The sequence below is a fragment of the Phocoena phocoena genome, chromosome 11, assembly GCF_963924675.1.
Source record: "Phocoena phocoena chromosome 11, mPhoPho1.1, whole genome shotgun sequence".
Classification (NCBI taxonomy): Eukaryota; Metazoa; Chordata; class Mammalia; order Artiodactyla; family Phocoenidae; genus Phocoena; species Phocoena phocoena.
In genome coordinates this window covers 63105181-63123952 of record NC_089229.1, presented here as the reverse complement: position 1 = coordinate 63123952, position 18772 = coordinate 63105181, and the positions used below count along the sequence as shown (strand labels likewise).

Below are 18772 nucleotides of genomic sequence, written 5' to 3'. Positions count from 1 at the left end.
GATTCTCCCAATCCCCGACAGCTGATGACAGTCGCTTAGCCTCACTACCGGGGGAGGGGTTGAGTCAGAGACCAAAGCGACTTCTGGGGCTGTACTCCTGGCAGCTGAGTGTCTTTGCTCTGGAAGTTCAAGGGCAGCACGGCACTGAGCTGTGAGCCAAGCCTGGATGTGCCTCAGGTATTTCATCCTCACCTCACCTCTACCTAACAGATCCCTCTAGAAGTTGCCAAGAATTTCTCTCTAGTCTGTTCTTCTTCCAAGATTGCATCTTCCCCCCAAACTAAATGTGAGATCCCCACCACTTCCAGCCCCGATTGCCCAGTTTGGGGTCACTGAAGTCAGAGGTCAAAGCAGGATTCAAGTGATGGGGGTGGAAGGGAACTGACACCTATTAAGCATCTCTTGTGTCCCAGTTTCTGTGCTGGGTGCTTTACCTACGTTAGCTCATCTAATCCTCCTAAAACTTCAGGCAAGTTAGGGAAGGACAGCAGCCAGCAGTCATGCTGGGTTTTACTTTTTCCAAAGCACTCCCTTATCATCTCCTGTAATTATCTCCCAATCCCTTGAGACAGGGCAAGCAAATACTGTCCTTCCCATTTTAGGCTGAGGCTAAAAGACTGGCCTAAAGTTACACAGCTGTATATAGAGCTAAGACTTGAACTCAGGACTTCTTATGCAAAATCTCATGATCTTTCCACTCAGAAGTCAGACGAGACGAGGTCTGTGCTGAGGCCAACCCTAGGCCCCTCCTGGGAGCCCCTGGCAGAAACCAGCGCACACAACCCAGCCTGTCCAGCCCAGCCTGCTACCTTGTGGTAGACATGGGGCCTTGGGGAGGGCCGTGGTCAGGCAGGGAGAAAATGACAAAGGCACGAGCTGGTTTCTGCCCTTGAAGAGCACCCAGTCTGGAGGAGGGTGGATGTCAAACACACGCCAAACCAGACAGAGGCAGGGAAGCATGGAGGCAGATGAACAGACCTTCAGGTCCCCAAGCTGGAGACTGAGAGGATTCTGAGCTGAGGGCAGGAGTGGCTGACCACGGGGTCCCAGCTGCCTCCACCTCCACGCTCCCACTTTGTGCCAGATGACTTTGCACCTGCACATGTTGCTTCCATATTGTTTTGTATCTTTTAAGCTGTGATTCTGTATCTAGGCAGTGCCTCCCAGCTAGACTGTGAGCCCGTTGGGGGCAGGGCTCCTTCCATTTTTTGGATGGCACCCTCCTCTCTATCTTCCCTCCGCACACAGTAAACACTCAATAAATGCTCATTTGTCAATAAATGCTGTTTCTTTCACAACTTAGAAACGGTCCGTGCAGTCCAAGGTGCCAGAAGACAGACTGGGGTCTGTGGCATGTCATGAGCTCCCCAGAGCTGCTGCTAGGGACGGTGCAGCGGGGATTTCAGTGCTGAATCAGCTCAGCTAGGAGAACGCTGGTGGCCAGTTCCCACTGTCAGCCTGGCCAAAATGTGCATGCTGGGCTCTGTCACCCAGGTGGCACCACAGGGAGGCCACCAGGACATGGGCCGGCTGTGGGTTCTCCAGAGAGAGCGAAGGACAGCCCCTTTCGGTGCCCTCGTGCTGGCTGTAGCACCATGTTGGGAAGTCAGGGCAGGGACCCTAGGGTCTAGGACAATGCCTAACATTCAACATGTCCGAAACTGGCCTTCTGCTCGTCTCCCCAAACCTGCTTCTGCCACAGTCCTCCCCATCCCAACTGATGGCAACTCCATCTCTCCAACTGCTCCAGCCAAAAGGCTTGAGTCATCTTTGACTCCTCACACCCAGCCCTGACTCCACCAGGGAGCCCTGTCAGTTCTACCTCCAAGTGATCCAGATCCCATCGCTCTCACCTTCAGCACCTGCACTCAGCGCCAGGCCACGCCTCCCCGCTTCCATTCCTGCTCCTCCCATCTCTTCTCTATACATCAACAGAGGCGTTTGTGTTAAAACTCTGTCAGCCCGTGCTAGTCCCCGCGCAGTGACTCCCTCACTCTTTCGAGTGAAGCCTGCGGTCCTTCAGGTGACACACAAGGTCTGCCCACTGCTGCCACTCTCTGCCCTCCCTTTCTCCTGCTTCAGCAACACGGGCTGCTCCCTCTGCCTGGAAGGTTCTTCCCCAGATACGTACACGGTTCTTTCCCTCTCCTCTTGAAACCAAGCAGGACCCTGTGGGGCTCCTGGGCACAAAAGCCTTTCTGTGTCCCCTTCTCTGAGTTCCAAAGGGCAGGTTCAGACAGTTGCTAATCAGGGAAGGGAGGGGATATGGAGACAAGGAAGAAGCCGTCAAGAAACAGTAGTACAGCCTTGGGGGCAGGGTCCTGGTTCCCCCTCAAGGGATATATACATAATGTTATCTTTGAGCTCTTCTGAAGAACTAAAACCCTCACCAAATGGAAGATGTGATGAAGCACTCTTCATTCCAGAGAAGGTCACAGTTCGCCCATCATAACCTGACACCAGATGATCTCTGGATTGAAGGAATGCGGTCCCTGCAGGTACCCTGATCCTTATCGGCAACCCTGCCCCTGGACTATAAGACTTCTCACAGGCCCCCCCAGGGTGGAACACACAGTTTTGAGGGCATTAGCCTACTGTGTCCCCCTTTACCTGGCAAAACAATAGAGCTATTCTTTTCTACTTCACCCAAAACTCTGTCTCTGAGATTTAATTTGATGCTGGGGTACAGACGCCAGATTCGGCTTCACTCTTCAAGTCTTTGCTCAGATGTCACCTTCTCAATAAGACCCACATGACAACCATTTAAAATGCAAAGAACCAGTTTCCCATAACATATTCTATTTTTCCATAGCACTTAACCACATTCTATTGTACTATATAATTTCAATATGTCCACTGTTTATTGTCTGTCTCCTTTCACTAGAATATTAGCTCCACAACGCAGAGACATTGTCTGCTGGCTCATGGCTATATGCCCAGTGCCTAGAACAGTGCCTGGTACATAGTAAGTGCTCAGTAAGTCTTTGTGGAATGAATGAATGACCCTTCCCCAAACCTGGGGATATGTGGAGTCCTGGCAGCATCACCCACTGCCAATTACCCTACCATTTCTACCCTCAGCCAGAAACTGCTCCCAAAGAACCAAGGGGGCCCATTATCAGGAGAGGAAGATGGGGTTCCCCCCGAGAGATTCTAACTTTCTGTGCCACACGTGGGAAGATCCATCTCCCGGCCCACAGTGGTCCCAGGGAAGCATTCCTCTGGGTCTGTGGCAGGGAAGGGTCCAAGTGCTCAGGGCAAAGATAATTCCAGCATATAGGCGCTCTTGTGACAACCTGGAGACAGAGTAACCCTGATGGTTAGAGAGAGGCAGAAGGGCTTTAAGCACAGGCCTAGGAGATGTAACCAGCTGCCCCCACTTGAGCAATCTGGACAGATATGGTCTCCTTCTTCAGCCACACCAGGCCACTTCTGACGATGCCGTGGGTCCCATCTCAGGTCATGTGTGACCCTGGGCAAGGCAGAACCTCTCAGTCTGATCTTCCTCACAGGTAGCTCGGAATTTAATCACACAGTGGAGGCCAAAGCCATTTGTTGGCTATAAAGGACTGGTCTCAAATCCTCAAGTAGGAGCTTCCTTCCCCTGGTGACACTGCCGAGTCCTTCCCACTCCACGTGTGGATTCACAACAGTGCCTGAAGAGAGAGGATGAAAAAGAAGGTGGAAGGGGGCAGACTGGAGGCAAGTTCAGCAGTGAAAGGGCTTAGTCCGCAAAGGCCTCTGGGGTCACGAGCGTCATTGTTCCAGTCTGTTCCAGTCTGAACCAGGCCCGCAGAGCCCTGAGCCCTAAGCCCAGATGAAGATCCTGAATAGAGCTGCCATGCTCTGCCAGGGGCAGGGCCCCAGGACCCACGGCAGAGGGACAGATGGGCCTCCTGCCTTAAGAGGAGAGACCTGGGGGAGGAGCTGCTCCAGCAGGAAACCGGGGCAGAGCAGGAACAATAGCGAGGTTTCTTCCTTCCCTGTTTTCTTTGGCATCTTAGCTGCCAGAGCCCACATCCCGCTCCTCCAGGTCCTTGGCTTCCCTCCACGCCCCTCCCTTCAGCCCCCTGACAGAGGAGCACCTGTCCTCTCCCTCTGCTGCAACTTCTCACTTTGCTCCACACAGAGCCCTCGGCGGGGGGGGGGGGGGGGGGGGGGGGGCGGGGGGAGGGGGGGGCGGGGGGGGCGGGCGGGGGGGGTTAACATTACAGTCACAACTTGAGGAAACTTTATTGAGCCTTACTCTGTGCCAAGCACTGTACTGAGTGCTTCCCAACCACAGGTCGTGGTAGTGGTGGTGGGGTCTTCAGTGCATCTCCACCCCTGGAATCCTGGCGCTGGGTCCCTGCCCCTCTTCCAAGCCCTCGAGGGCCCTCCAGCCTCATTCCCCACATGCCTCACCTGGGAGTGGGAAGAGGGAAGGGTGGGAGGGGTGGGTGGAAAGCAGCTGGGAGCTCAGAGGGAAGGGGCAAGAAGGGGGGGGGGCGGCGAGGAACGGGACCGGAAGGAAGTGTCACCGAGTCCAGGGGTAGGAGGACTTGACTTTGGGGGAACTAAAAAAGACCACATGTAAGAGAGACAGACATGGAAAAGGATGTAGAGACAAAGTTAGAGAGAGTAAAATCACATAGAGAGGAAAGGTGAAATAGAGTAGATAGGACGGCTGAGTCCGCGCAGGCTGGCACGGTGCCCACTTATCTCAAAACGCCCCCTCTCCAACCCTGGAGGCCTGCCGGGCCGAGTGGGGGAGAGGCCCACGATGGCCGGACCACCCCACACGGCCCTGCCCGCCGCCCGCCCCTGCCACCGGCCGGTAGGGAGTGGATGGCGGCGGCGTCCGTCCTCAAGGAAGCGCATCATTCCAACCTTGCCGGGCGCGAAGCCCGGTCAGGATGCCCAGGTCGCAGGAGGAAAAGGGGGAGCTGGACCCAGCGCCCGAAGAGAAGAAAAGGGGAAGCCCATGGCCAGAGATAAAGGTCCAGCGGAGGCAGACGGCCGGAGGTCGGTAGGACGGGAGAGCCCGGACCCGACAAAGTCTCCCGGGTGGCCCGGGACAGGCAGCGCGGAGTAGAGCACGGGAGCCGCCCGAAGCGCACCATGCGCGGGTCCCAGGCAGCCCGACGGGTCTACAACCGCCAGCCGGGTCACGTGGCCCGAGTGGGCCCGAGCGGGCGGGCTGCTGCCCGGCGGTGGGGAGGGGAGCGCGGGGCCGGGGTCAGCGGCGAGACCGCGGCGGCCTCGAAGTTCCCTCCCAGCGCGCAGTGCTGGCCGCCTGGTGCGGGAGCCGCCCACTGCCCCCGCCCGCGCGCCCGCCCGCCCCGCCGCAGGGCGCCTGCCTTGTATATAGCGCGCCCCACAGGGCCCGCGCCAGGAGGCAAGCCACACCGCGGGCGCCGGAGAGCGCTCGGCGCCCGGGAGCCAGTCCCCGCGGCCCGCAGAACCGCCGCCCCGACGTGCGACCCCTGCGGGGGCTGCTGCCTTGAGACCATGAAGAAGGAGGTGTGCTCCGCGGCCTTTCTCAAGGCAGTGTTCGCAGAGTTCCTGGCCACCCTCATCCTCGTCTTCTTCGGCCTCGGCTCGGCCCTCAAGTGGCCGTCGGCGCTGCCCACCATCCTGCAGATCTCGCTGGCCTTCGGCCTGGCCATAGGCACCATGGCCCAGGCCCTGGGGCCTGTGAGCGGTGGCCACATGAATCCCGCCATCACGCTGGCCCTCCTACTGGGCAACCAGATCTCCCTGCTCCGGGCAGCTTTCTACATGGTGGCCCAGCTGGTGGGCGCCATTGCCGGGGCTGGCATCCTCTATGGGGTGGCACCACGTGATGCCCGAGGCAATCTGGCCGTCAACGCGGTGAGTGCCAACGGGGCTGGTTGTGGGGCAGGGACCCTGTGGTGGGCTCTGGACCTGGCCCCCAAACCCCATCTCCAGAATGGGTGCCAGAGAGTGGTCCAGTGCACACCTCTGCCAGGAAGGTCACAGCCTCCTAAGGCCAGGAAGATGGATCTCCATGTGTGCCCCTCAGCCCACCGCTGTGGTTCATATTCACCTCCTCTGCCTGACCCCCTCATGCCGCCCCATCCTGGCCTCTCTCCTGGTGCCTGCCTGCTGCCCCTCTTTTCTTACCCAAAACCTCTCTCTTCTCCTGTCTTACCTCTGAGCTCTTTTGTCCTCTCGGGCACCTCACTGCTCCTGTGTGCTCTTCAGTGGAGTGGTCTCATGGAACCATCAGAGAGAGGTGGGTTGTGATGCTGTCTTCGGTGGCCCTGGCCTCTCCTGGTCTCATTTTTCTCACTCACACTAGGTGGGAATGGTCATAACAGCAGGGACTATTATGTGGGACTCCTGCATAACAGCAGGAGTCAGGGAGTTATGTTTAGAAACTGTGCTTGTGAACTCCCTGATGTGGGGCCAGTGCATACAGTCTCTGATGAGTATTGGTTCCTGCTCCCGGCCCCCTGCTGCCTCCCCCTCACGCAGCCCCAGATTCAGCCCCCATGTCCCATGCAAACTGGGTTCATTAATCAAACACAGAGGAGGATTTTCTCGGCCATTGTCAAGCGGTGAGTCAGCCCCACCAGAGAGACGGGTTTGAGGTTGGAACTGGCAGCGGGTCAGGCACAGGCGGGAGGCTGGCTTGGGGGGTGCCATAAGCAAACTGGGCAGCTGCCCATAGGAGGGAGGGTAAATGCCAGCTTGTGGGGACTGGGGACTGGGCAGAACGCGTGACAGGCCTGTGTCCAGGAAGCGCTCCCCTCACACTTACCCTTTAGCCACAGCTTTGCGCTCCAAGCTTTGTGCTCACTGCGAAGTATGTAGTCTCTTCAGCAATTGACCTCCCTGATGTGACAGGGCTTGGCTTCCAGGTGCTCAGGCTCTAGCTGTCCCTGGAGGCCAAAAGCCCATCCCCCCAAGTCCCTGGCCATAGAGCCAGAAGGCAGGGCCCCTAACACACCCTTCCCTTGCAGCTCAACAACAACACAACTCCGGGCCAGGCCGTTGTGGTGGAAATGATTCTGACCTTCCAGCTGGCGCTCTGCATCTTCTCCTCCACCGACTGCCGCCGCATTGGCCCTGTGGGCTCCCCAGCCCTGTCTATTGGCTTGTCCGTCACACTGGGCCACCTAGTGGGGGTGAGCAGTGCTGCCCCTTGGGGCAAATAATGGGGAGTACCTTCTGGACCTATGAGCCTGGCAGTTAAGGCCTGGAGTGGAGCTGCTCTACTCTGGCCCAGACTTGATCCCCTCAAACCTTCTCCAGTCCGAGGAAAGATGGAAGTGAGTGGGAGTTGGGATGGTGGCAGGAAGCCAAGCCCAAGCGCAAGACAGAGAGGAGAGGAGGGGTCCGTAGGAACCTGTGGAGGGAGAGGGCACCAGCCTAGGAACTGGGAGACAGTTGGAGACCTGGCTGAGCCCCTGAACTGCTGGGGGACCCAGGGAGACTCCGGGCCGGGTGGGAGTAGAGAAGCCCTCCTCACCACCTCCCTCTCTCTGTCCAGATCTACTTCACCGGCTGCTCCATGAACCCGGCCCGCTCTCTCGGCCCCGCAGTGATCATGAAGCAGTTCAGCCCCTCGCACTGGGTGAGTCTGGGCCTCCCCTGGCTCCCTGGCAATGAGGGCCTAGAAACCCGGCCTTAGCAGCTGACAGCTAACAGGACTTCCCGGATGATGGGGGCCTAGGGATTGGGGGTGGCTGGAGAGAGAAGGGGATACAGCCAGAACAAGGACAGGGGCAGGGTAGGTTTTCCAGGCAGGGGACCCTGGCTTGAGGGGAGGGGCTGCCTATGTGTGTCTGTCCCTCTAGGGAAGGGAAAAGGATCTGTACTCCAGTGTCGCGCTCTGAGGATTTTGCTTCCATCTTTCTGGATGGTGGGGGGCAGGGGGTCCGTGTGTCTGTCCTCTTTGGTGTTTTATTTATCTGTCCCTGTTGGGGGAATGGGGAGAGTCTTCCTTCCTGTGGGTCTGTCCCTCTGGACAATCTGTCTGTCATCTCCTTTGAGAGCTTTCCGGAGTCTGTCTCTATCCCTGTGTGGAAGGGAGAGGCGTTCTGTTCATCTCTCTGAGGATCTCCATGTCTGTTCCCTCTGAAGGTTCATTGGTCTCTCTTTAGGGTGGGGTTGGCGGGGCCCTGTCCCTCTGGAGATGTCTGTCTCCTCTGAGGATCTGGGTGTCTGTGGTCCATGTCCCTGTCATTGGGGAGTGGGGTGTCAGTGTATCTGCCCCTGAAGCGGAGAGAAGTCTTTCCTTTGGGAGGTCTGGAAGTCTGTCTGTCTCCTCTGAGAGGCCCATGGGTCTGTCCTCTGGAGGGGGAGGTCTTGGTCTCTGAGGCCTGGGGCTCAGCCCACTGACACGGCTCTGTCTCCACCAGGTGTTCTGGGTGGGGCCCATCATGGGGGCTGCCTTGGCTGCTATCCTCTACTTCTACCTGTTCTCCCCCAACTCCCTGAGGCTAAGTGAGCGTGTGGCCATCATCAAGGGCACGTCTGAGCCCGAGGAGGACGGAGAGGAGCGGAGGAAGACCATGGAGCTGACTGCCCAGTGACCGGCATCGCGCAGGGGCCAGCCTCTCAGCCCCTGAACCGCAGGGGGAAAGAAGAGAAATACATGATGGCAAGGCTTCCTTCCCCCGCAGCTGGGGAGGAGGTGCTGGCTCCCCAGGCTGAACGGTTAGAGTTGGAGCAGGAACACAGGATGGGACTCTTGGGGTGGGGGCCAGGGGCTGGGGTCTGGTGGGGAAGGGGTGTCTCTGGCACAGGGCAGACTGCTGCAGCGAGGTCAGACCTCAGGGATCGTGAACGCAGTGCTAAGCTTGCAGGCTGCCCCAGGCCACGCCAGGAAGGGGTGGCTGGCAGTCTGTGTCCCCTCCCTCTCCCCAGCCCCTCCTCAAGAGCCAGGGGGATCCCAGCCCCCGGGACAGCAGAGGCTTACCCTCCCCAGAGCTCTTTAGGAGGGAGGCAACCTGGTTCATTACATGCCACCTTATTTATTTCTGCTCAAGGATGCATGGGGTAGGGCTGCTGGTGTTAGGGGCGGAGGCTTCCCAATAAACCACTGACATTCATGTTCAGCCTCGTCTCTCTCCAGAAGCCTCACCTCAGGACACTCTGGCTCATCACCTCTCCTCATCATCATCCCACACCCTCTTCCACCATCTCCACAATCCTCTGTGGAAAGACAGGGAAGCTGAGGCCAGGGGAGGCTTAGAGAATCAGAGGGGGGTTGGGAGGAGAGAGAGAAAGAGACCAAATGTAGCAACAGAGCTAGAGGTCAGGAGTGGGCAGTGGGAGCAGAGAAGGAGGGGTCCTCACCGAGCCCAGCCTCTACCAGCCATGGTTCCCACTGTCTTCCCCTCTGGGCCTGTAGCTCTGCCCTTACCTGCCCTTGTCCCCTTGCCACTGACACTCCTTAGGAAACCCCCTTAAAGTCATTAAGCCTCCCATCTCTTAAGCTATAAAGTGAGGATAAAAAAATGCTTTCCTCACAGGGTCGTCGTGGGGTCAGATGAAGGGAGAGAGTGAGATTCCTGGGACTGGGCTGCTCTCTGTGGTAAAAGGGGCACACAACAGCTCAGGACACAACTCTTCTTCAGAGTTACTCTGACTTTGAGTTCAAACCTGGTTGTGCAACTTTGGATAGCACAAACTCTCTGAGTTTTAATTACCTCATCTGTAAAATGGGGATACTTGTACCCATTTCATGGATTGTTACAGGGATAAAATGAAAAAATGGATAAAAGGGAAACACTTGTGCAAACAGGGGCAGGCACCTCAGATCGAGGGCTCGATTTGCTAGTGTGAAGAAAAACCAGCACGTCTACAGCCGGGACCCCAGCCACACCGCAGTTCTGGGCCTCTGCTCTCCCGAGAGTGTTTAAACCTGAGCTTGCTCTTCTCTCTGGTGTGGGAACCTCTCCCCCATGGTTTCCAGTTTTGTCTCAGAAGAGGAGGGCCCAGCAGGGCCAGGAGATGGACTGAGAAGCGATGGGAGAAGCTATAGACAGTGGCTGGCCAGGGTCAGTCCCAGGGGCTGGGGGTGAGGAGGGGCAGACTCCCCAGCCCTCCTCCAAACTTGAGTCTAGTATATGTAAATGGTAGCGGCAGCCGGCACCCTGCCCTGCCTGCCTGGCGGCTTGCAGTTAACACCAAATGGCAGTGTGTGTGAAGCCCCGGTAAAGGAGCAGTCCCCCCACCCGCTGCCTCCACCCCTGCCCCTACCCAAGAGACCGGCGCAAGTGCCAGCTCCGACCAGCAGGGGGCGACCTCGCCCACCGAATCCACCGCTGCCGCGCTTCCTCTTCCCCGAGTCCCGGGTCTGGGCCAGATGCGGCGTGGAGGAGAGGGGACCCTGGGGAGTCTTTCAGGTCTGGGTCCCCTGGGCCACCAGGAAGCAGCTACCCCAAGCCCCCCCCGCCACCCCACTGTCTGGGAGTGGGTACAGAAGAGAAGGGATTCCTCCGCCCGCCCGGGGGCTGCCAGTTTCATCTGGTAGGAAAGTGGACAAGGTAACAGGATGGAGAGATGGAGGAGGACTAGGGGTCAAGGCCAGGAATAGACAGAGGGTGGGCTGCCTAGATGGCTGGGCAGGAGGAGGGCTTGCTGGGAGGGTCGGCTCTCTCAACCCCAATCTGAGCCTCAGCTTCCTCCTCCGGCGGTTGTGGACGAGAATATCAGACCTCCTCGCAAGACTTCCACACAAGACTCAAGTGAGGCACAGCCGTGACTGGGAGGCAGCCCTCTCCATCCAGCCCAGCAACTTGGTTCCTTTCTCCGACGGGCCCCACGGGGAGCATGACGGGGTGAAAGGTGGGCCTATGAGGGACAGGCCCTGAGGGATGGGCGGGGCACCCAGTCCGAGGGAGGTACTGGCCAGTCCGAGGGCAAGGGTCCGCCTAGGGCATGGGGCTGACTAGGTGCCGCGGGCCGGGCAGTTTGGCCAGCAGAGGGCGCTGCGCTCCCTGGTGTCGGATCCTCCCCGCGCGGCTCGGGTCCGGCGCTCACAAAGACCTGAGCACGCACGAGCCCGCACACGCTAGCGCCGCTCCACAAGGCTCTTCGGTTGTACCCAGCGGGCTCGTGTTTCGGCATAGACCGCTCACTCCGCGTGTGTGCAGAGCCACATCGCCCGTCCCCCATTCCCTGTCACAGGGCCGCTCGGGACCAGACCCAGCTGCCTGGCTCCACGTGTTATCAGCGAGGTATACGTGTGTGTCATATCCAAGCACACACATGCTCAGTCATCCCTCTGACCCTCTGCTCCACCTGAAGACAGAACCCAAAAGAGCTTTGATTCTTCTGTTCTTCTGTAGGAGGCTTCCTCCCCTTCCCTTCCTCCTCTGCCCAGGGGCTGCCAGTTTCACCAGGTAGGAAGGTGGACATGGTGACATGATGGAAAGATGGAGGAGGACTAGGGGTCATGCAGAGAACAGACAGAGGGTTTGCTGTCTAGATGGATGGACAGGAGGAGGGGTTGCCGGGAGGGTCGGCTCTGTCAGCCCCCCTCTGAGCCTCAGCTTCCTCTTTCCACCATTTTGTGGGGATGGGTGAGGGGATACGAGGGAAACTACCTTGAATCTTTCCCTTTGTGTCATGTTTTTATTGTCCCTTCTCATCTCTTCCAGTTCCCTCCTCCTTCCCTTCCTTCTTGCTCCCCCATCCTCTCCAAGCCCTGAGAGAGAACCTCAATCAGAGCTCACATTGCCCCTCGTGCCCACGCACACACCGCACACACATCTCCCCACAGAGACGCCCACCCCACTAGTCTGGGGAGCCCAGAGACAGGCCTCTGAGAGGTTAAGAGCACACAGCCACCTGACAGGCAGCTGTAGGCAGCCAGGTGTGGGGCTTGAAAAAAGCTCTTGGACCAAGAGTGACCTCAAAAGCATACTACTAGGTCCCAGGACTGGCTGGGTCCAGGGACATGCTGGCTGGAGCTGGAGCAAGTCCTGGCCCATGTCCACCTGTCCTCAGGGGGTGAAGGACCTTGTTCCAGGCCAGGCAGGGCCCCAGGAGGTTCTTCTCTAGGCCAGCTAGAGACCAGGGCTGCCACTACCCTTAAGGCTCTCAATCTCCAGGGCCCAGAGCAGGGGCCTCAGGTGCTGCTTGTCCTGGACCCTTCCCACCCCAGCATGGCCCTCACAGCTGTCTCGCTGGAGTGGGAAGGGAGGTGACAGTCCTAATAACCAACATTTTCTGACTGGGGGGGTGCTCTCCTAGGGAGGTGGGAATTATCATCTCCACTTTTTTTTTTTTGGCCATACCATGTGGCTTGCGGGATCTTAGTTCCCCAACCAGGGATCGAACCTGGGCTCCTGACAGTGAAAGCTTAGAATCCTAACCACTGGACCACCATGGAATTCCCAACATCTCCACTTTAAAAGTGGGAAAGCTGAGGTCACAGGAGTTAAGCACTGGTCAGGGGTACAGAATATGTGACAGTGTTCAAATGCTTTCACTTTCTTGTCTTATCAAAGGTTCTCAACAGACAGGCATTACTGCTGTTTGGTGCCTGTGTACAGGTGCAGAAACTGAGGCTAGGTAAGATGTAGGGACTGGCAGGTGTCTGTCCCCAGGCCCTGTATGACCCTGTGTGAGGGGAGGGAAGGAGATAGATGCCCGTGAGATTCCCTGGGACAGCCAGGGAAATCCCCGCACCCTCACCCCCCCAACCCCAGGGCCAGAGAGGAATGTCACTCACACTACATTCCTTCAATCTTGAGCATTTCTTGGAAGACTCCTTCATGCCAGGCAAGCCTGGGAGTCTGCACTGGAACAGTGGAGGCACCGAGGAAGTCAAAGCCAGAAGTAGCCACTGGCTTTGCCCAAGCCCAGCTTCTCTACAAAGCTTGCCCTGACTCTCCTGGAGGTGAAAATTAGGGCAGGCTGCATAGAGGAATTGAACTTGAGCAAAGTCTTGAAAGAGAAACAAAGAGGAAAGGCATTCCAAACCCATGGTCTCTCCATTAGTCCGTGATTACCCAGGCACATTATAAAGAAGCAGCCAGGAGAGGGAGAAGTGAAAATCATAGATGAGGCTGGGAACAGCCAAGAGAGGGCCCTAGTTGCTCAAAGGGAGCCAAGAACACAAGGAGGGGCCCCTGACGCAGACACAGGAGGAGGGCTGCCTCTTCTTCAGGGCCAAAGGGAAGCTGGTGAGGACATGGGGCAGCTGCTGGTGAGTTTGCGGCTGGGGGAGGGTGGGTGGAGGGATGGGAAGAAGTCTTGCCAGCGGGTTTCACTTTCTAGGTAGGACAGGAGGCAAGTAGATCTGCTGGAGGAAAGCCAGAGCAAGGTAGGGTACTTGAAGAGACTACGGAAGGCTTGAAGTAGGGCTTACAAGAATGGGGAGAGAGCCGCCTGGCGACGGTGTGGTGTAAGGATTACTGAGCAGAGCTGTGACCCCTACTGAGGCCAGAGACCATGGACTTGTCATGGCGGCAGTCTGCATGGCTGGGCGAGTTTCTCCAGCAGCGCTCAGCAGGGCAGATGGGGGCAGAGGGGTGTGGAGAAGAATGAGGATGGAGGGACACGGTTGGGGGGGGGGCGGGGTGCAGAGAACAGGGAGCTGGGACAGAGGGCACTGAGGTGAGATGCGAGGGGATCTGGCTGGAGAAGGTAGAGTCAAGCCAGGATGGCTGGATGAACAGAAAGGGGCTGGGGGAGACACATTGGGGGAGGAATGTGACTGGGACTGAAATGGGGGAGGGTGGATGGACAGAGCCTGTGGTCAGAGTTGGGATGTTTCACTTGAAGATTTCAGAAGACCCAGCCCCAGGTGAGGACAGGTATAAGGCTGTAAGGAGAGCCAGCTGAAATGAAGCAGACATGAAAGTCACCTGACTCCAGGAGGCCAAGAAGCTTTTACTCATTCGTTCATTCAACAAATATTTATTGAGGACCTTACTGCAGCAGTGAGCAAATCCCTGTGCAAGACGTTACATGTAGGGATGAACAAAACTTGGTTCCTGCCCCCTCACCCAGGAAAGGGGGAGGTGACATCAAAGCTGAGCCTTAGGAATAGGACTCACCCAAGCAAAGGACGTGGGATGGGCTTTCCAGGGAGAGGAGAGAGTATCCCGCAAGGGGAGAGCAGCATGGAGTGTTCTAGAACCATTGGCCTTTTGGTGAGGCCAGAGGGTAAAGGACAAGGCAAAAAGTGGGGAGAGGTGAGGTGGAAGGCGCAGGATCCCAGAGGACCTTGTAGGCCAGGCACGGAGTTCACAGAGGGGACAGGAGGCTTTAAGAGATTTTAGCAGGGGGCAGCAGCATCCGATTTGCATTTTCGGGAGATCACTCAGGCTGCAGTGTGGGTAATTGATTGGAGCGGAGCAAGGGAGGAGACAGAGAGAATGGTTAAAGGCTGCAGGGCAGCAGAGGGCACAGGCAAGAAGTATTTAGGATTCAGTATCACCAGGACTTGCTGCCTTTGCTGGATGGGGGTGGGAGGGTGAGGTCAAGGATGTCTCCCAGGTGCCGCCAACTGAGCTGGGACAACAGAAGGAGTGCTTTTGGGGTCACAGGGAGAGACGAGGATCTCGTTGTGAGACAGGTGGCATCTGGGGAGCCTGAGGACACCAGGGGACAACCACTGGGCAGGGAGATATGGTGGGGGGTGAGGCCAGGGCACCCAGATGTGGTGAACAGGTGAAGAGTGTACTATTTTAACAGCTCGGCAGGTTCTTCTTAGGGAAGGAACACTTTTATTTGAGAAAATACCTTGGTATATTGCTGGGGGTTAAAGGGCAGAGCCTGGGGCGTGGGTAACCTTAGGGCCAGCATAGCCACAAAACTGGTAAGCTACGCTGTGTGGCGTGAGAGGGATTGTTTTGGCCCCTGAGAAGGAGGAGAGCAGAGAAGTAAGGGGAAGGGCTGAGTTGGGGGAGGGGAGGCAGAAAGAGGCAGAAGTGGGTGAAGGGCCAGCGGAAACTCGTGGCTGGCGGGCAGCAGAGGTGCCCATTGCCACAGGTGTCACTGATCAGCTGTGGAATAAACACCCCCTCCATCTGCCCCCCTGCACCCACACAGGCCCACGTCCTCAGTAAAGCTGACTCCGTTCACATCAGCTTTCAGTGAGTGGGGTTTTAGGTGGGAATGGAGGACAGAGCCTCATTCACATCTGGGTTTATGGGGCTCAGAAGAGCACGAGCCCACTTGGAGGCCGAGCCTGCAGGCAAAGGGGGCTGGGGAACAGGTGCTGCGGGAAGTGCGCAGGGCCCCTGAAGCAGGCCTTGGACCTGGGGATCTCAGTGATCTTCTTCTGTCTAAGCTGACATCGGGGGTGGGAGCGCCCTGGAATCCCATGGCCCACGCTACTCCGGCACCTGTGGCCCCCAAGGCCAGGCGTCTGCCCGCAGCAGAGTTAGGCCTGTCCAGCTTGGAAAACTCCTGGGAGGTTCCAGCTCAGTGCCCGGGGAGGGCCCCCCTCCTCCGGCTGTCAGGTGAGCTTAGGGTGGAGCGGGCATGTGAGAGCCACCCGTCATGCCACCCCTACTCCCACCCACCCAGACGCACATAACCCTGTCAGCCCGCCCCCTGCCAGTCTGACCACACAGTCCTCAGGGCAGCAGCATTGCGGAAGAGCTGCAGGCTGGGGCCGGAGCAGCCCGGAGATAGGAGACCAGGGGAGGCAGAGGAGATCAGAGGGAAGAGAAACAGAGGCCCCGGGAGCAAAGGCACCAGGACCCGGACGCAATGGAGTCAGGCAGGCGCAGCTTGGCCGAGACGCTGGTGTGCCGGCTCTGCAGGACCATAAGCAGGGCTGTGTTTGCCGAGTTCCTGGCCACGGGGCTGTACGTGTTCTTTGGCGTGGGCTCGGCTCTGAGATGGCCCTTGGCGCTTCCCTCTATGCTGCAGGTTGCCATCACCTTCAACCTGGCCACGGCCGTGATCGTGCAGGTCACCTGGAAGGCTAGTGGGGCCCATGTCAACCCTGCCGTGACGCTGGCCTTCCTCGTGGGCTCCCAAATCTCCCTGCCCCGTGCTGTGGCCTACGTGGCTGCCCAGCTGGCCGGGGCCACGGCGGGGGCTGCTCTGCTTTACGGGGTCACGCCCGGGGACATCCGAGACACCTTTGGGGTCAACGTGGTAGGTGCGGGGAGGGGGAGGGGGCAGGTCCATACAGGTGGAAACGGGGGAGGGCCAGGCTGGAGGAGAGGGGACAGGGAGGTAACAGAGCAACACCTGCTCTGGGCTGGGACCCGGGACCCAGGGGAATGACTGTGGCCTTAGTGCAGGGAGAGCAGGAATGGGATTGTGGTGCAAGGCACAGGGGGAGCAGGAAGAAGCCACACTAAGGGACAGGAGTCAGAAAAGGACCAGGCATTTAAGGGTGGGGGTAGGTGGGGAGAGGTGGAGCTGTGGATAGCGGCGGGGGACCCTGCACGCACTTCACCTCCCCGGGTCCACCCCACGTCCCCTGCTCCTCTGTTGTCCCATGTTCCTCCCTCCCCAGCACCCTGAGGCCTGTCTCACTCCCCCAGATTCCTGTAATCATCTGTGTTCCACTTACTTCCCTGAGTCCCCACCTTCCACTCCTACCCATGGCCCCTCCCAGGCAACTTGCAGACATGCATCGTGCATCTTAGCTTCCCCAGCCTTCCTGCTCCCACCAGTCCTGAGCCCCCGCCTCCCCCTGAACCACTGGCCCCAACCGAGCCGTGTAGTGGGTGGGGTGCCACTCGCTTCTGCAGGGAGCAAGTGTCTGGGGCTCACCTGAACCCCACCACACAGCTCTCCTCAGCCCATTAGCTCCTTAAGTCCTGGGACTGGCGGTGGTGAGGCCTCTCACCCCTTACAGTGAGGAAATGAGGCCCAAGGGGTCACCAGCCCCGGGCAGAGCCCGCTGGCTCCAGTGTAATCCCCTTGCACAGGTCCGGAGCAGCGTCTCCACGGGCCAGGCGGTGGCAGTGGAGCTAGTCCTGACCCTGCAGCTTGTGCTCTGCGTTTTTGCTTCCACCGACAGCAGACAGACTACTGGCTCCCCAGCTGCCACGATTGGAGCCTCTGTGGCAGTGGGCCACCTCATTGGGGTAAGAGGCAAAGGGGACACCGGGCCCATGTACCCACTGGTCCCTCCCTGGGGAGGCTGCAGGGGCCCTGAAGGCGAGGAGGTGTCCTTCCCTGAGCCCTCGAGTCTTGGGGCCAAGGCTGTGACCCGCACTCCAGGCCCCGGATAGGGTGCTACAGAGGCCAAGCCCGGGGCTGGGGCTCTGAGCCATGGTGGAGGGCACTGTCCCCTCCCAGGCCTGCCTTCAGCCTCCTCACGCCCTGACCTGCACTCACTCCCCAGATCTACTTCACCGGCTGCTCCATGAACCCAGCCCGCTCCTTTGGTTCTGCTGTCATCGTCGGGAAGTTCGCAGTCCACTGGGTGAGACCCTCTGCTGGCAGCCAGGGGAAGGGAGAGGGCCCCAGTGGCAATAGGGACTTTCACCAGCAGGAGAACCACAGACACTTGGGGAGACAAGTCCCCCTGCCACAGACCATCTTGACCCCCAGTGGAGGTTTCCCAAAGCTCAGAAGACCGGAGCCAGTATCCTTTCTTTCCAGCTTCAAAAAGTCCGGGGTACCCAGTGGACTGGCAAGAAATGAGCCAGGGCAGGAGCTGCAGCCTTGGCCCAGGCCTCAAGTCCTGGCTGTTTCCTTATTCACTCCTTCCAGCTGGACCACTTTCCAAACTTGGATAAAGAAAAAGACAAACAGAAATAGACACACACACACACACACACACACACACACACACCAGCAGGGACAGGAAGAGCACTAGCCAGGGTTCTGGGCTGGAATGGGGAAGGCGAGAAGAGAGAGGCAGGGGTGGCGGGGAGCCTGGCCCAGCCCCGTGGGAGGCAAGGTCCCTTCACCTGCGGGGACTCAGAGTGGGAGGTCAGGACTTGTGCTTCTCAAATTTGCCACCTTGTGGATGGCTCCAGGGTTCCTGGGAGACCAAGTCAACACTGGGAAGCAGGTGGGGTCCCCAAACCACCCTATGGTCCTGACGGCTCACGAGCAGGGTACCCACTTCTGCCTCCTCAGATCTTCTGGGTGGGACCACTGACGGGGGCGGTCCTGGCTTCGCTGATCTACAACTTTATCCTGTTCCCTGACACCAAGACCCTGGCCCAGCGACTTGCCATCCTCACAGGCACTGCAGAGGTGCAGGAGGTAGAAGGGGTGGAGCCCCAGAAGAAAGAATCTCAGTCCAGTTCAGAGGACACTGAAATGGAGAATGTGTGTCAGGTGGCATAGAACCTGGCCCCTGCCCTCAAACGTCTGAAAAGAGCCCTGAAAGTGGGCAGCATGCTTCGTGTAACCAGACTTCAGGTTTTCCTGGGGGGCGTGGGGCTTGCGAGGTGGGGTAGGGAGGCTTGGCCTCTTGTCCTAACAGGGTGGGCGGGGGATCCCTGGCATTACATTTCTAGATGGAATCTGGGAAGCAAATCTGCTCAGTTTCCTCCTCCTACCTCTCTTTTAATGGGACAGAGCAGAGCGAGGCAGGGGGAATTCACGATTGCTCTCCCTGTCTCTCATCTGTCTGGACCCCAGTGGGGGTCCTGGGCTTCCAGTTCCCCATGTCTTGGAGAAAAGGGAATTTGAGCCCAAACAGACACTCTGCTTAGAGACTGAGGGCTATGGGGACCTCTGGGAAACCCAACTTCTCACCCCACCCTTGGGGAGGAGGGACCAGACTTCCCAGAAGAATCAGACCCTAGGACAGCCTCTGCACTCCTCAGAGGGATGTCTCTGCTCTTGGATGAGGACGGGGGCTGTGGCTCCCCCC

General features: G+C 58.3%; 2 protein-coding genes across 4 annotated transcripts; both read left to right on the top strand.

Annotated features, from left to right (window-relative positions):
- Positions 1-5487: 5487 nt before the first annotated feature.
- Positions 5488-8638, top strand: AQP5 (aquaporin 5). Of its 2 annotated transcripts, XM_065887078.1 has the most exons (4): positions 5488-5853; positions 6969-7133; positions 7499-7582; positions 8370-8638. In XM_065887078.1, the coding sequence occupies exons 1-4, from the start codon at positions 5491-5493 to the stop codon at positions 8541-8543; spliced, it is 786 nt and encodes a 261-aa protein (XP_065743150.1). In that variant the 5' UTR covers positions 5488-5490; the 3' UTR covers positions 8544-8638. The 2 variants fall into 2 exon arrangements, with proteins under 2 accessions (XP_065743150.1, XP_065743152.1); XM_065887080.1 differs by lacking the exon at positions 6969-7133 and having other exon boundaries at positions 8370-8596.
- Positions 8639-15593: 6955 nt separating this feature from the next.
- On the top strand, positions 15594-18249 carry AQP6 (aquaporin 6). Of its 2 annotated transcripts, XM_065887076.1 has the most exons (4): positions 15594-16080; positions 16866-17024; positions 17285-17365; positions 18028-18249. In XM_065887076.1, exons 1-4 carry the CDS (start codon positions 15688-15690, stop codon positions 18238-18240), a joined length of 846 nt encoding a protein of 281 aa, XP_065743148.1. In that variant the 5' UTR covers positions 15594-15687; the 3' UTR covers positions 18241-18249. The 2 variants fall into 2 exon arrangements, with proteins under 2 accessions (XP_065743148.1, XP_065743149.1); XM_065887077.1 differs by lacking the exon at positions 17285-17365 and having other exon boundaries at positions 15618-16080.
- The last annotated feature ends 523 nt before the right edge of the window (positions 18250-18772 follow it).

Bases quoted from the DNA above. Each gene is read 5' to 3' on its own strand.
- AQP5 (XM_065887078.1), top strand. From the start codon at position 5,491: ATGAAGAAGGAGGTGTGCTCCGCGGCCTTTCTCAAGGCAGTGTTCGCA. The intron at 5,854-6,968 runs GTGAGTGCCAAC...CTTCCCTTGCAG, and splicing joins GCAATCTGGCCGTCAACGCG to CTCAACAACAACACAACTCC. The intron at 7,134-7,498 runs GTGAGCAGTGCT...CTCTCTGTCCAG, and splicing joins CACTGGGCCACCTAGTGGGG to ATCTACTTCACCGGCTGCTC.
- AQP6 (XM_065887076.1), top strand. From the start codon at position 15,688: ATGGAGTCAGGCAGGCGCAGCTTGGCCGAGACGCTGGTGTGCCGGCTC. The intron at 16,081-16,865 runs GTAGGTGCGGGG...CCCCTTGCACAG, and splicing joins ACACCTTTGGGGTCAACGTG to GTCCGGAGCAGCGTCTCCAC. The intron at 17,366-18,027 runs GTGAGACCCTCT...CTGCCTCCTCAG, and splicing joins GGAAGTTCGCAGTCCACTGG to ATCTTCTGGGTGGGACCACT.